The following is a 17,534-nucleotide window of genomic DNA, read 5'->3' on the forward strand; positions in this document are numbered from 1 at the left end:
AAGAAGACCAAAATGTCTGATGCAAAGCCTCTCACCACTCCCGCTGCAACTGGCCGTAAGTTGAGTATATATGACGGAGAACCTTTGTCAGATGGCACTAATTTTTGAAGTATAGCCGGTGCTCTCCAATATCTTCTTTTCACAAGACCTAATATTACTTTCAACGTCAATTAGGTCTGCCAATATATGCATTCACCCACTACTACTTATTGGGCTGTTATTAAATGCATATTCTAATACTTGAAGGCCATTCATGATCAGGGCATTGTCTATAAACCAAGTCCTCTCACACTCACTACATTTGCCGATGTGGACTACGCTGGAGATCATGATGATCGGCGCTCCACTACGGGCTATTGCATTTTCCTTGGAGATAATCTCGTCTCTTGGAGCTCCAAGAAACAGCGAGGGGTGTCTTGCTCAAGCACTGAGGCCGAGTACAGATAACAGACCTATATGGCAGCCACTTTATCTTGGTTTTGCCATATCTTTCATGACCTGCACATTTCTCTTTCTCCACCAAAGTTATGTGCGACAATATCAGTGCACTTGCAATAGCTTCTAATCCTGTTTATCAGGCAAAGATGAGACACATTGAAGTTGACTATCATTATGTGTAAGAAAAGGTTGTTCGCAAAGAAATTCAAGTTGGTTATGTTGCAACTACTGATCAGATTGCAGATATTCTCACAAAAGGTTGTCCTTTGCTTGTTTCAGTTATCTCCTCTCCAAGCTTCCCGTTCGTAAACGCCCGCTTAGCTTGCGAGGGCGTGATAACCCTATTATTCCTACATGTACTCCAGGTCAGCAATCCACATCCTTGCATTTTGAATCACCTAAGTCCCGCTCACCAAGTCAAAGTTAGTTTGGATAACTCAAGGACTCTTCACCAAATAGAGAACCCAACGCAGTCCTATCTCTTCTTAGACTCTATCAGTTTATATTTGTAATTTGAATTCACTTGTAATCTACTATACATTTATATTGTAACATACTTATCTTGTAATCTCTATATAATAAAGGCAAAACCTCACTGATCTTCAATTGAGTTGAGCTTATGCAATCAGTCTTTACAACCCTAGCTTAAATTCTTTCAAGTAAAGTATTGGAATCTTAATCAAGCGAATTATTAGAAATGGTGCATTGAATTCACTTGTAAGGAAACTGGATCTGGCTCGCCTGATAACTGCCCAAAACTCACCATGTGCCCACGAGTCTTCATCGCTGCCAGCGATCCTTGAAAACAATATCTATTTGTAAGAATTCGTAGTCCAAAATAAATGTTATATATCAGATAATGTCGAATGCTCTTGACCAACTGAGTTAGAAGTCACTTGTGTCAATTTTGGAGTTGGTCAGGCATATATATGCAGCAACATATGAGTAAATCATGACACACTTATGGAGATCATAAGAAAAGTAAAACTTAAACATCAAACGTATCATTCCCTACTCCATCATAGACAACATCAACGTCATTGTCGAAAGTTATTTCTTTCACACGAGCGACAAAGTCCTCTTTCTTTCACACAAACGCCATTGTATAATTTGAGTAGGCAGCTACCACCAGAATTGAACTTCTCATTTTTTTTTGGGGGTAAAAAAAAAAAGGTGAAAAGGAAGGTGATTGGAAATCACTCCCAAAAAGCGAAAAGCATTTGACTGAGGGGTAATTTGTTTGAGATCGTGAAATATTTTTTATATTAATAAATGTTTTGACTCCGGGATTTGAATTTACTCTCAGAAAACATAAAATGACATTTTTACCTTCACATCATCAAACAAGGCTTATTGCTCATACTTCACACAACTATTGGTCTCCAGTCGAAGGAGGCAGGTGGTTTAACTGTAGCTGCTAACTATGATTCATGTGGACCTGTTAAGGGAGTGGACCATGTGGGTAGGAACTACTATGTTATATTGTTTTCTAAATTCGCTTTAGAGACAGACGGTGCACTATTTCAAGGAACAACTGAAGAGAAAAAAGCGTATTGGTGGAAATTTTTTAAATATCTCACAACGGCACGAATCCTATATACAGAGATATCCAAAACTTGCATATTCCTTGTTATTAACATATCAATGAGATCTACAAGGGATATGGGAGTACATAAAACTCCTTCCATGCCAGCTTTTAAGCACAAGAATGGCTTGTAAGGGAAAGGTGTTTCTTGGAATGTCCATATGCTTCAGATGAATGGACGAGTAAGAGACCCGTACAAGCACAATCTTTGGTGAAAGCTATAGGGTCCCCATGCACGGCGTACTTTGAGGTTTGTCTTTCTTGAATACTTTGAAAAGGCAAGGCAGCAGAACTAGCGCCGAAATTTCAGTTGGTAGAATGGATACATATAGACAGGTTGGTTGATCGAGTGGCTCAATTGCCTTTTCTGTGCTCAACCCTAGTTCCTCGACAACACCTCGAGGTGCATTTAGTTGTCTTACATGAGACTAGGGATATTCCTCACTCCATGGCACCTCTCACGCATTCATTCTTCCTGCCCTTCCAGACGTGACACCCCTTATCATTATCATCTACCACCGTTTCTTTCCTCTCGGCTATTCATGCATGAAGATCATCATATATATGCTTGACTTCGGTTACCAGTGCTATAGGTAGGAGTACATTATGGCATATCAATCACCCGGGTAAACCAACCCTCCTCCAAGAAGAATTGTTTTGGTGACTTATTGTTTTACTTCCTGATCAGTTTGAGTGAATACTTCATTGTGAACTTGGAAGTCTCTCAAGTCTACGTGTTGTGCACCTCGGTTGATATGAATTATGTAGATACTAAAAGAGCATATGATTGCTATGTTATCCTTTGAAGGTGTACAATTAAAACACTTATGTGGAGCCAAAAATAATCTCAAAAATCATGGAGATGGCACATGTACTTTTAGCCAAAAAAAAAACAAGACTGCCCTTATTAAATGAGTTGGGCATCCCAAGCGCAGCTCAATATCCTAGGACTACTCAGAGCTCCACTGCACGTGGAAAAAGTCGAAGGTACTTAGTGATAGGATTATCCCTAAATCCTATCATAAATGCATTCCCAATTGAAGATAAACCGTATCAAGTAATTATCCCAATTATATTTAATTAGGGATAATTACCTTTAATTTCAAGATATTATTTACACAATATCTTGGGAACATTCTCACCAAAATCAACCCTAATTGCTGGCCAATTCTCCTATAAATACCCAATTTCTCCACACAAAAAATGGTACGCCTTTTCTATGTACAGAAAACCTTAAGCACTCACTCTTATCAGAGAGACTAACTTAGGCATTGGAGATCCATTGGCCAAAACCGCCTCCTCCCACTCTTCGTGGACTCATGAGGTTTTTGGTCTTTGATCAAAAGGGTTGATTGTTTTGCAGGAACATTTTCGTCAAGACTGAAGACGTTGAAATTTGCATCGACAACTCATGCATGTAATTAATGCACGTAAAGAAATCAAACCTTAACCTAATGAAGCTTTAGCAGCAGCCATAGAAAGTATTGCACTGAGAAGAAATACACTAAGTCTTCTATTAACTCCTAGCCGTATGACAATGATCTATGGGAAGCTTTTGTGTCATGTGTTCTAGGGTTTATAGGGACCGATATTTATTAGTGTTCTAAAAAATGCTCTAGGCGCTAGACAGCAGTGCTCCGCCACGATTAACCCAAAATCGTTTACTAAATCAGGAAAGCTATTAGACAGCGAAAGGCGAATGCCTAGGCGGCCTAAACGGATGCTGGGTAGGCTAGACGGAAGCTGGACGGTCTGGGAAAATATGACCGTCTACCCAGAAGCAAGCAGACGCTGGCCAATTTGGGTGCTCTGCACCTCACAGTCTTCTCTCCCCGAGTCTCGTCGTCTCCCTCTCGGTGTGACGATTGTATACGATACGACAGAGAGAGTATAGATCTGCAATTACAGATGTGGTGATATGGATGACGGTGGCAATGGTTTTTGCAGTAAGCAGCTTAGGGTTTTTTTGGAAAAAATGTGAGTTAATGATTGGGAATTGGGAGGCTGGTATCTTGGTGTATACTTTCATTCTAATAGGAAATATAGAATATAAATGGATTAGATGGCTTTGGGTTTTTTGTTAGGGTCCATTGCACCCATCTATAATGGACTGGACAATTCTATTCAAGGGTGAAACAAGGTATACAAGGCCCAACCTTACATTTTATTAATGAAAAAGGCCCAAAAAAATTTATAGGCTTAGAAAATGATACAAAAGGGCTAAAATTTTACATATTTTCTTACACGTATATTTTTCTTTGAAAAAAAACATATTATTCAATGTTTATTTACATATTAGGTAGTAAGTTGAATTAATTTATATGATTGATAACAAAATTACTTAAATCCGCCTAATCTGCCTAAGCCCCCACCTAGGCGCTTAGGCGCTAGGCCCCAGCCCGCCGCTCGACTAGCATCTAGCGTCTTTTAGAACCTTGGTATTGATATAGGCTAAAAGGTAGGGCTTCGATCCATAAAAGAAACCTAAACTTACTTTCTTAGCTTCCAAGTTAAAGTATCATAATCATATCCAATTAAGGTTTCCAACAATCCTACTTCTAATATAAAACACCCCATTGATATCTCTAGAGATCAAATCACGATCAATATTATTCTCTAATTATACATTCTTATTACATATATATAAAGGTTGATTTATGTTGGATAAATCCATCATATTAGAGTTGTGGATTAAATCATTTACTTACTTGATATGCCTAGCCAGGAGCCTACGACCCGTATGAAGGACTGTTCACAGTTCCAGGTGGGGTTGTGAATATGACTGATCCTCATGTTCTGTCTCTACAGATGGACTAGCTCCTTATCATCTTTGACTTTGAGCAAGAAAAATCAAAGCTTTAATTATTCTGCATGAATTTTCATGCATTCATCGTATGGAATATATCAGAGTTTTTGGCCAAATTTTCCACATAAAATTTGATCTTCTTAACTGCTTAACATTGTCAAACATTCAACGAGAGTCGGACTGACTCATTGCACGCCTCATTCTTGCACGCCTCATTCGCACCACGTCCGCTTTCTCTGACTTCCAAAAAAATTTAGAATTTGGAGACTTCCCTTCTAAAGACATGTTCATAATCTCACGATCTTGTTGAGCCCGTCTTTCTTCTCTAACATGTTCCCTTTCTTGCCTAAGTAGCTTTCTTTCTCTCTCATTAGCATAAAATTCTCTCTCAACAGCTGCTGCTTTTGCTGCCTCTCTAGCCTTATCAGCCTCATCTTTCGCCATTTCCCTCGCCAAAGTCAATTCACCTTGGCGAGTAAGTTCTTCCATGAACTTTGCATAATCATTCTTGGAAGCACCCCCTTTTCTCTTTGAAGCCTTCTTACCTTGAGGCCTAATTGGATAACGGGTCGAACCCGACACTTGTTCATGGAGGGGCGTTTCGGGTACTTCTTCTGCATCATCTTCATCAACATGATCGGGTGTAGAGTGTAGAGGGGTGCTGTTCATGTGCACTTCTGGACTGACTGGCACAACTCTAAATTTTAGGACAATCTTTGACAATATTCCAACATTCCCACCGGTTGAATGATTTATTTTTGCTTTTGGTTTTGGCAGCGTACCAAACTTGTGCTTGAAGTTCCTACACAATAAAAATAAGTAACAAATAAATAATACAAATAAATAATTATAATGAAAATAAGTAACAAATAAATAATACAAACAACATAATTATAATGTAAGTCGGTAACAAATAAATAATACAAGCCATAAATAATAAATTATGTAGGTAACAAATAAATAATACAAATAATAAATAAGAAATAACAAATAAATAATACAAACAATAAATAATAAATTATGACGGTAACAAATAAATAATACAAACAATAAATAATAAATTTTGTACGTAACAAATAAATAATACAAACAATAAATAATAAATTTTGTACGTAACAAATAAATAATACAAACAAATAATTATAATGTAAATTTGGGTATCAAATAAATAATATATTGTTACCTGATCCGAGTAATTTTCCCCACTTCAAATATTACTACTAGCTTGTGCCAAGGCGTCTCTCCACGTACTAAACGATTGGCTAAGTAATTTCCAACGATTGGACATCGATTCTTTGGTTCTTTTTCCACCAATTTTCTCAAGAAAATTGGTATGAATAAGACTCCACATTTCTCGCAACTGCATCTCATTACCCGTAAGCGAACTATGAGTAACTTCAACCCAGCTAGTACACAACGCAACATCTTCAATAAGCGACCAATTCGTACCAGCACCAGTGGTCATTTTGTTGAAAAAAAATGGATTCAAACTTTGAGACAAAGAAAGGAATGTGATTGAAAGTAGTTGAGAAAATATGAAATTGTTGTGTAAGGTAGATGATAATGAGAAGGTATTTATAGAAAAGTAAAAACAATTTTTTTTACAATTTTTTTTCAGATTTTTTTTTGAATTTTTTTGAATTTTTTACAATTTTTTTAAATTTTTATTCAATTAATTAATCTCTGCCGTTGGATATAAAAAAATTTGAATTCCAACATTCCAGATTGTGCCACGTGTCACAACGGTAACTTTTCAGATTTTTAAAACTATTTTTTCATTTATTTTTTTATTTATAAAGCATTTTAATATCCACCGTTGATCTCAGATCGAACGGTGGATATTAAATCTGACTTAAATTTTTTTTTTTACCGTTGAGATCGAACGGTCCAAATTAATTGACCGTTCAGATCTAACGCACCGTGGGAAGCCACGTGGCTTCCCAACGGTAACTGAAAGACTCTTTTTTTTTCTGATTTTTGTGTCGGCGACGCGCCCCCACGCGCGGGTGGGGTGCACGTGCCTGACACAAAAAAATTAAATATTGCGCTGACGCCACCCTGGCGTCAGCCTGACGTCACGCCCACCTCGGGCTCTCGGGCTGGCAATCCCCCACGGGCCCGGAGCTCGGGCCTCCACCTTCGGTCGGGCTAGCCCACGCTGGAGCCCTCCCACCGGCCCTCGGGCCCTTGTTTTCGAGCTGTCCCCCGAGCCAAACCCAACGCTGGGCTTGCTCTAAGAAAACTAACGATTTCGATTGCAATATGTATCCAGTAAAAGCTCACTTAGTATATTACCCCAACCACAATGTTATGTCGTTTTTAGGTTTATTTAACCGGCACATATACAAAAAGCAAAAAGAAAAAAGGAATATTTTTAATCATTAACTTAAATTAGTAATGCTCATCATTTTACTCAATAGATAAATTTTTTATTTTATTTCAATGTGATGTTTAAGGTTTAGGTATTCTTCTTTATTTAAGAGATCGAAGGACGTGACAGAGACCTTGCTAGATCCAAAACATACCTCATTGTGATTCCAGGCTTTCGGCCAATGTTTCTTTCTGGATCTCCTAAACACGTCCCCGTCCCGCTGCTAAAAGCCTAAAACCCTAACCATTTTTATTTTATTTCTGAAAATATGATAAAATATAAAGATAATTTGGACTCGGCACTCAAGGCTAGCCACGTGACACGGTCATATCTTCTAAAAAGTGACGATGGGCTGCTGGACAGCAGACGCAGCTGTGTATTGGGCCATCACGCAAGTCATTGCACGATGATAGTTGACAGTTTTCCCTCCAACATATGAATTACATGAGAAATGTTAACGAGACTTTCTCAATTTTTTATATGAGAAAATTATTGTAATAATTTTTAAATTTTAACTTAATTAGAATAATAGTTTTTTAATTGAAAATTTATGATCATTAGTTCTTTAACTTATCAAAACGTGTAGTTATGGTCATTTTTGTAAACTTCGTTAAGACTTTCGTCAAAACGAGTCACGTGCCACGCTCGTGAGGTTGGAATCAAGAGACAAATATGGAAAACTGAATGAAAAAATTGTACAAATAATCCTTCAACTCTAACCCAATTAGAGAAATAATCCATCAACTTTAACCTAATTGAAACGATGATTTTTCAACTTTAACCCAAATGTAACAATAATTCTTCCAACATGACTCATTTTGACAAAATTTATGATGAAATTGACGAAAATGACCATAGTTGCATGTTTTAAGAAGTTAAGGGACCATTGGTTATATATTTTCAGTTGATGGACTATTGCTATAATTTCCTTTATTTATAAACTCTCGACTAACTTGTAGTTTAATATTAATTTTGGTGTTAATATTATAAAATATTGTGCCAAAAATATGAGGTGACAGAAAGTTCATAATGATTCCATTTTTGAGAGAGTTTCATTAACATTTCTCTTAGATTATGAATTAGTGTTGATTAATGTGTTTATTTTATATTAGTGATACATCATATAGTTTACAAATTTAATCTAAAAAATTAGTGTAGCTAGTATTATTTTATGAAAATATATCAATTGATTCCCAATGCACTTTTACAAAATACTATTGCTTATAGGAAGCCTTTAAGAGAAGAAATTCCCATTTTTTCATAAGAATGGAAATTAGTTGTGGGGTTTACACCACAATGAACTTTAACGATCTGAACTGTCTATTTTTCAAGTTGCACCTCATAGATCATCCTTGCAAAATATTAGTCAAATCGGAAATATTTAAGACATCTAATTTAGTTCAAAAAAATTAACGAATACTTTGTTATATAAGAAACAATGATATTTTATTTTGATAATTAAATTGGCAAATGGTTTCGAACTGAATTCAACTTTTGCAAGGATGATCTATGAATCGAGACTTACAAAATATACAGTTCGGATAGTTGAAGTTTGATGTGGAATGGGTCCCACACCTAATCCTCATTTTTTGAAAAAATGGGGATTCCTTTGCATAAAAGACTTAATTGCTTATATATAGCTCATCCTCCCTCTTTTGCATATTTGTTTCTTAGTTTTGTAGGTAATACTAAAGAGGCTATCTATTTAAATCTTGTAAATAAATAACCTACTTGTTAAAGATTGAATTATTACTTAAGCGTTGATTAACGTATTTATTTATTTTTTATATAACACAGCATATAGTTTGCAAATGTGGTCTAAAAAAATTAGTCTACATAACATTACTTTATTTTTGCCAAATAAGAGAAGCTACGAGGTTAATGATCATTTAATTTTTCGCTTATCCTTAACTTAGAGGTGTAGACGAAAATATACTGTTATGTTTAACTTGACTAACTTATGTTTGTTTATTTTACATTTATTTATTTGTTATAATTGAGAGCTTTATAATTAGTTATACTTTGCTTTTTGGGAAGGAATTGTTTTTTGGCTAGGAAGTCAGGAGAGAAGGACAAAGGAATAATATAAGTAGTGCTATCGATCAATATGGAAAAAGTATTGTGTGGCCTGAGGATAAAGAGAGTGGGCATCCACAATCAGATAAAAAGATCCTTCTCTGCGTTTCCTGTGAATACCATTCTAGGGTTTCTGATCTAGTTTCCATATTTGGATTCCTTCCAATCCAACACCGCTGTGTCCTTGCTGCTCATTTTTAAGGTGTTTTCCCCTATGGCTTTTCAGTAATTAGTACTTATGGGTTCTCTATATTCCATTTTTAGAAACTTAATCTAACATGTTTTTGGGGGTTTTCTTCTATATATATCCTTCTGGGTTTCATAATTTACATTTTTTAAGAACTTCATTGGGGTTTTTAAAGTAATCCCTCTCCTGGGTTTTCTTTGCAAAATCTGTCATCTTTCTAGTGTTGGAGCACTTCTTCAATCCTTCACGGGGTGCAGGTTGTAAATCTTTTGCTTAACAATCTACTAAAAAAAAACTCTTTGGCTAGCTTTTTGAGCTATATATGTAGCATATTTACCAATTTTTATAAGGATTTTTGTTTTCGTTGCTATTAATTAAGGTGGTGGACGATGATTTAGGCAAAGCTAGGACATGGTGAGAGGGAAGATTGAGATGGAAAGAATTGAGAATAACTCAAGCCGGCAAGTGACCTTCTCGAAACGTCGAAAGGGGTTGTTAAAGAAAGCTTATGAGCTTTCGGTTCTTTGCGATGCTGAAGTTGCAGTCATCATCTTCTCGCAAAAAGCCAAGATCTATGAGTTCGCCAGCTCTGAGTACGTTTCTTTCATTAAATACCTTATATTTAAATTCTTGAATCCCCATCTTTTCTTTTGTTCCATATGCTTAATTTCAAAAAAGAAAAAAGAAAAAAAGAAAAAAAGAAACAAACATCATTAAAATCTTTGCGCGTTAAGTAACAAGGTATGGGTATAGTTGTACCAGCTTGAGGCTAGGGTGTACGATGATACAAAAATTGAAACTAGATGATGAAAAATTGATTGTAGTCCCTAAACTCTATTAAATGTTAGCTTATGTATTCAATGTCCTTTTTAAAAAAAAAAAAAAAAATATTTTCATGATGTCCATGAGTTCATATTTATGAAAAGTATTTCATAAATTTAATACTCAATTGAAATTCAAATGAATTTCAATTTATTTGTTGACATCTTGCATAACAAAATTATTAGATATGGACTTTTCATTTTTGGTACACTATGTATTTGCATATTCTCTTATGTCACTAATTCATTACAACATATTTACGTTCAAATATTTCGGTATACTAATTCATTTTAATAGATATTTGTATGGATATTTAGGTACGCTAATTCATTAGGATGGATGGAGCACTGTATAATTGATTTCATCGTTATTTGATTTTGACCTTTCGTTTTCTGGATGCTTCAGCATGCAACGGACTATAAATCGATATCATAAACATGAAAATGGATCAGGGCAAACCAACAAGGTTGAAGTGGAACAATATGTGCAGGTTAGAAGTTCTATCTTGGAATTTGAAAATCCATCTTTAGATTTCAGATTTTGTTATAAAACTTGCAATATCTTGACGCGGTGAATTTAGTCTTCGCCCATAATCTTCAACAAGATGGAAGATATATAGTACGACTTCATCGCATTGATTCATAAAGTCCAGAGAATAGACTTACTGATATAATTATACAGATCAAAACACAAACTTTTACCCTATGTTTGCACTAGGGATAAGAGATTTTAAAGTTTCATGGAACTTAGACTACATTTATAAAGAATGGATTACAAAAATTAGATAGACGGACTTGGAAATGAGCAGATGCAATACATGAGAGAGGTTTTAAATCCTTTATGTGGTGCCTTTGCAGTGCATTTGTAGTATTTTAGTAGTACTACTTTTGTAGTGCTTGTGTAGTTATAAGTAGTTTTTCTGTTGTGCATTTTAAATAATTGAGCATAAAGTTCAATGGAACTTTGAAATCTCCTCATCCAAACATAGGTTTTAGTTGTTTATATATCAGTTGGGTGACATGAAAAAGAACCAAGTATCTATGATTTATTTCGGGCTAGAAGCTTTAGAAGTACAGACCTAAAGTTTTGAGTCCTAGTCGGCCTTTAAGATTCACAAAAAGTAATTTGGCATCCCTTAATAAATAGAGAAAGGGTTGTGAATGACGTCAAAGCAGGGTAGAAATAAGATTAATTAATTTATGTACGAGTTAATAAAGAAGGAGAACTATAGCATTTTAGTCTATGAACCAAGTTGCTTGTGTTTCCAAAAACTACATATGAACAAGGTGGTATGTCTTTTTCATTATGAAATGTCAAAATCTGTTAAAATCAGGCATAAATTGAACAAATTGCAAGTTTTTTAGTTGCTGAACTACGGTGGCTTAGTGGCCTGGGCTTTGCATCCGCGCCTTCCACCAGGCAAGTAATTAAAGGGTTGGGAAATTGAATAAAACTCATGCCTTTCTTGATCTATAGTTTGTATTTTTTTTTCCAGTCAACAATCTCTGTGTGTGTGTGTGTAAGGTTATAATTAAAAGGACAAACATTTTGACAAGCATTTTACATTTATAGCCATTAATTGACGTGGATTTTATTTAGATAAAACTGAGAAAGAATTAAAAAGTGGAAGGAAATTGAAAAGAAGAAAGAGAGAAACCCCCTGTAAATGAGAAATTTTTTATTGTGACGGGAATAGGAGTGGTACACCACGTGTTTTTATGTAAATGGTAGGAACTTTTATTTTTTAAGTTATTAACTTTTTAACACACATATCTCACTATTTGTATAATGACACATGATGTAGCACCTTGTGTGCCAGTCACGTTGAAAAATCTCTCCTGTAAATGTACAAACAAGAAGGGCGTGAGACCTCCATAACTTTGCGCAAATAACTAATGGTAATGGTATGTTAACAAATTAGTATACGAGTCATAAAAGTCGTGATTCTTCACTCCGTTCTTATTGTCTTTCGGGTAAATAAACCTGCCTCTTGATTCTATTTTCAAACCCTTTTGTTGTTTACTTTTAAACCCCTTTTTTGGGAGAAAACCATCTGATATCACTTATCAGTGGCAATCTGATGCGCAGAGAGAGTTGTTGTTTTGAAGTGCGGCTCCTTCGATTTGATCAATACAAAATTTTGACACAAAACAAATCAAGTTTCAGTCTCTTGAATCTTTCGTTAGATAAACGATGTTAAACCCCAAATCAATAACTCTCTCCGCCTTCCTCTCTTGTTATTCATACAATTAAACCTTAGTATGGATTTGAAATAGAGTCAAGAGGAAGGTGTTTTTGCGCCTTCTTCTTTTGTTCTATATGCTTAATTTCTATAAATTCTTGAAACCCCATCCTTCTTTTGTTCTATATGCTTAATTTCATTAGATGAAACAACAAGGTATGGGGTACTTGTGATGCTTGGTGCCTGGTGCTAATGCTAGGGTGTACTATATATGATGTAAAAATACAATACAGATTTCTAGCTTTCTGTCAGTTCTAGTCATAATCAGTACTTGACAACCTATATATATTTATGTTTAATTTGTACCATACATCTTACGCATGATGTTTACCCTTATAAATTTATGATTATAATCAAACCACATTCAGATATGTCTTTGTAATTAGTACAATATGTATTTGTTCAGTTACCTCACAGACAGATTTGTGTACTCAAAGTTTTAACTTTTAGAAAATATTTGTGGCCTTTTGTTTTCCTTTTTTGACTTAGATGAAGTTCACTAGAGATATCCTATACTCCACTGACCAGTTTTACTTAAACACACCAGCTCTAATTATCATCCATCCTAGCTGTTTCCTTTCGATTAGCATATATTTAACGTAAACGCGACATCAGCAGCCGGTTTGAGTTTGAAACGGGAGGAACCAAGCTGTATTAAACTTACCTGAAATCAATTCGAACATTAAAAATTCATCCACATACAATGGAGTTGTATTTTAATTATAATTTGTGAATGATTGCAGTGATATGATCAACACAATTTCATTGATAGTAGCTTACTCCTTTTACAATTTACAAGGTGTAGGTCTAAATGCTAACTTGCTTTTTTGTTAACTATAGTGCATTCTCTGTCCTCTGCAACAATTTATGTAGATTTTGTCCACTAAACTGAATGAGATTTCAGAAAACTTGAACCACTGCAAAACATCATCTGTATCATATTGTTAAGAGATACTGGGACTAATATGGAGTACTCTATGATTTCATCATATTTGAATTTTTGACCTTTATTTTTCTGGATGCTTCAGCATGCAAGAGACTCTAACACGATACCATAAATATGCAAAAGAGGAGCAAACCAACAAGGTTGAAGTGGAACAACAGGTGCAGGTTAGGCGATCTATCTTGGATTTTGAAAATCCAATCTTTTAGATTTCAGATTTTGTTATGAAACCTTAAAAATCTTGGTGTGATGAATTTAGTCTTCGGCCATAATCTTCAAAATGATGGAAGATAGTATGCAAGTGCATTGAGAGTAGACTTATTGATATAACTATATTAGGGAAAGAAACAACTTTTAGCTTTCTCTTTATGGCTATGACCTCTTTTAGCTGATTTGATTTATTTCAGGATAGAAGCTTAATTATAGTTACGAACCTAAAGTTTTGAGTCGTGCTTGGCCTTTTATATCACAAAAAATGTTTCAGCGTCCTTTAATATATTGAGAAGAAGGTAGTAATTTACATCAAATCTCGGTGGAAAGAAGATCAGTTTATACATGATTTAATAAAGAACGAGAACTGTGGCATTTTACTCTCAATCCTTTCTTTTCAAGTGATCTGGTTAAGTATATATGAAAAGATTACATTTCTTTTTCGTTACAAAATGTAAAATTAATCTGTTAAATTTAGGCATATGTTGAACAAATTGCAAGTATTTTAGTTGCTTCCGGTGGGTTGGTGGGAGTTTGCAACGGGGCCTTCCACCAGGGAAGTAAAGGGTTGAGAGATTGGATAACTTCCATGCCTTTCTGGAGGTATAGTTGTTACTTTTTGGGATATATACATATGCATATATGTGTGTGCACGTAAAAAATTAATTGCGAAGTTTTTGTTAGATTTTCTTCATATCAGCGGACATTGAAGTTTCGTTTTTACTGTTGTGCTAGAGGTACATGGTGGTTAATAAGCACCACTCCCTGCATAGTTGCATTTTATATGGTGAACTCGTTTTCACCATACATAACTTGATCTGGGAGGCATTTCTCGGTGCTTTATGGAAAAGGAAAGAGGATTATTGTGTTTTATGTGAGGGGTCTAGTAGCCTAATCACTATAACATTCCTGGGAAGTGTTTTTGAGATCACTTGCTGGGATGGTTCTTGTTCTTCCTACTTGGTTTTGTTATGCACCTTTCTTATCAATGTATATATAGAATAAAATCAAGAACTAATTGTCAGGACTTCCACACTTCTACAGTGAACTAGCAAATTTGAGTTGGATTCTAATAGATGAAAAGCAAACAAGCATAGGAAGTGAGTTCAACAAGGATGAGTCCTATTGTTAAGTGTCTTGTATAGCTTTGATGAGTTTGATTCATATTAATAGCGGGCCAACCGTTTTGAGAGAGAGAAAGAAGAACAACCAATAATGAAGTGAGGGAAAAGAAAACGCATTTGAGTTTCATAATTAATAGATTGGACTCAAATTTATCAAACTCACACCAATCCAAAAATAATGTTACATTGTCCAAACCATAGGAATCAAACTCATCTAAACTAAATTTGAAAAACCCAACTTTGCTTTATAGTTATCTTCTATCCATGTGAAAATCATTACCGTACGCATACAATTGTGTCTATATATTATATAAGATATTAATTGCAGGCAAGTTTTTTGGAATTTTTCCGGAGTAGGATTCTCTCCCTTCCAAATTCATTACACTCCCCTCTAATCCTCTCCCATTTTCCTCTTTCTCTTTCACTTTTTATAAAGAAGTCAACACCAGAAGTTGACATGGCTAAATCGTGACCGTACAAATAAGATGCGACTCGAGGGGAGGGGAGTTTGAAGGGGAGAGAATCCTACTCCAATTTGTCTATAATCACTATTTTACTACATTGACACTTGATACATGCTCATCAAATGAAAATGGGTGAAAGAAAAGAGAAGTGGGGGAGAGGTAGGGGGCTTCAACTCGTTGACTAGGTTAACTTCTAGCAACTCCTTTCACACCTAAAGAGATTAAAGATCACATCTCGCAATGATTGTACTCTTTCGTTGGGACTTCTTTATGTTATCATGTGTTAGAACCGCTGATGATATGATGTTTGTTTTTCGACAATTTTATCAGAGATGTGATATCTGCACTCCTTTTTAACTTTCTGCACTCATCTTTTGTTAACCTAACCCCCATATGAGACAACTTTTAATTGTCAAAAGCTAATTAATCTGCATGCATGCAGCACTTGAAGCATGAAGCAGCTATTATGACCAAGAAGATAGAGATCCTAGAAGCTTCTCAACGGTTTATGGCTTAGTTCGATTATCTTCTCCTGCCCTTTTTCACTCAACTGATATTTCAGGTTTTCCTAAACTCTGAAATTTGTGTGTTTAGGAAGCTTTTGGGAAATGATTTGGATTCTTGCGTTGTTGAAGAACTCCAGGAGATCAGTAGCCAGCTGGAACGAAGTTTACGCAGCATAAGAGAGAGAGAGGTACATAAGTACATGTATTTCAGCTGATGGTCACAAGTCCATTTTCCTCCAACACGTATCTGTTAAATGGATTTTTCTTTTACTTGGAATTTAACTAACTTGAAGTGATTCCAGGCTCAATTACTCATGGAGCAGATGGAAAATCTAAAGGCAAAGGTATTTATTTTATTTTTTGCTAAAATATCATAAAATCAAATCTCAATTGCTAAATAGATCATAATCAAATATTGACAACATCAATCGAATATCGACAACACAATGGTAAAATAATTACGACATAATGGTCAGATGTCAATGGCATACTTGAAATTAACCATTTTAGCAATTGAGATTTGTAAAACGATCAATTGCGGCTGATTTCTCCTTAAATTTTAGTGCTACAAAACCTATTAATTGTAATTTTTACAGATATAGATCAACTGCTCCACTAGTTTCAAGTTCTAACACCATCTTTCTCTCTAAAATCAGGAGACGCTCCTCTTACAAGAGAACGCAAAATTACGCGAAGAGGTAAACTTTGTTAAGTCCTGTTGAACTCTTTTGCCATTATTTAATTACCAGCAACTACGTACTGTGAATGACGTTTGAGGTGATGTTATATCATGATAAGAATCTTATCATTGTGAATTTCTCTAGTCTTTCTTTCTTTTCTTGTTTATTTATCTATCTGCACTATGATGATATGATCAGAGTGGTGCGAAGCTGTTGATGGAGCATTCAGCTCAAGAAAAAAGAGGTTCTGCTTCTGTAAGCTGTGAAAAAGCAGGAGCTTCTGCTTCTGTAAACTACTGGAAACAAAGTATCATGAGTTCTGAGGTGGAGACCGAATTGTTCATTGGACCGCCAATAATGCGCTCTGTTGATCGCATCGCAGTCTATAGCAACATACATCAGATAAATAATAATGCTTGTCAATCATCTCTAAAGACAATCCCATAAAAATTAAAATAAACAAGAAATGCAATGGATACCGGTCTTTGGTAGGCCGTGCTCTTAGATTAATAATATTAATAAGGTCAAACAATAAAAGATCAGAAGGAAATTTATAATTTCCTATGATTTTTGAGCCAGATGTATAATTTTATGTATATGCTTAAAGCGTCAGGTTGTAGCACCATATTATTTGCTTTCAATGTATGAGTAATGGTTGTGTTAATTTCCACCGAAAACAATCTTCGCCTTACATGCATTACTATTACTGCTTTCAAGGAGTAACCTAACTAATTATAAACTCATGCAAAGTTCTTTCTCTTATTAATGTGAGATTCATTCTTAACAACTTTTGACAGTCCGGATGTCCGTAGTGGAATGTGCTAAAAGGGAGGAAAGACGGAAGAGTGTCAAGAGCTAATGAGACCATCAACTTGCCACCTCCAACTTTCCACGAAGATTTGGTTGCTTTATCCGGTGGTCACACTCTAGGGTTTTCACATTGTTCTTCCTTCGAATCCTGACTTCGGAATTTTAGTTCGCTTCATGGTGTCGACCCAACCATGAACAAAGTGTTTGCTCAGAAGGTAAGAAACAAATGTCAAAAGCCAAAGTGCATTCTTTAAGGAGTTTGCAGCTTCT

The 17,534-nt window shown here is 35.4% G+C and overlaps 1 protein-coding gene across 6 annotated transcripts; it reads left to right on the top strand.

Annotated features, from left to right (window-relative positions):
* Nucleotides 1–9,311: 9,311 nt before the first annotated feature.
* LOC108865313 (MADS-box protein AGL42-like) lies at nucleotides 9,312–17,131 on the top strand. Of its 6 annotated transcripts, none has more exons than XM_048590639.1 (9): nucleotides 9,312–9,478; nucleotides 9,685–9,720; nucleotides 9,843–10,056; nucleotides 10,691–10,775; nucleotides 15,711–15,772; nucleotides 15,863–15,962; nucleotides 16,077–16,118; nucleotides 16,431–16,472; nucleotides 16,653–17,131. In XM_048590639.1, exons 3-9 carry the CDS (start codon nucleotides 9,875–9,877, stop codon nucleotides 16,899–16,901), a joined length of 762 nt encoding a protein of 253 aa, XP_048446596.1. In that variant the 5' UTR covers nucleotides 9,312–9,478; nucleotides 9,685–9,720; nucleotides 9,843–9,874; the 3' UTR covers nucleotides 16,902–17,131. The 6 variants fall into 6 exon arrangements, with proteins under 6 accessions (XP_048446596.1, XP_048446599.1, XP_048446595.1 ...); XM_048590642.1 differs by having other exon boundaries at nucleotides 9,862–10,056; XM_048590638.1 differs by lacking the exon at nucleotides 9,685–9,720 and having other exon boundaries at nucleotides 9,313–9,478.
* The last annotated feature ends 403 nt before the right edge of the window (nucleotides 17,132–17,534 follow it).

This window comes from the organism of the source record quoted next, unplaced genomic scaffold, assembly GCF_019419815.1.
Source record: "Pyrus x bretschneideri cultivar Hongxiangsu unplaced genomic scaffold, Pyrus_bretschneideri_v1 Contig32, whole genome shotgun sequence".
Taxonomy (NCBI): domain Eukaryota; kingdom Viridiplantae; phylum Streptophyta; class Magnoliopsida; order Rosales; family Rosaceae; genus Pyrus; species Pyrus x bretschneideri.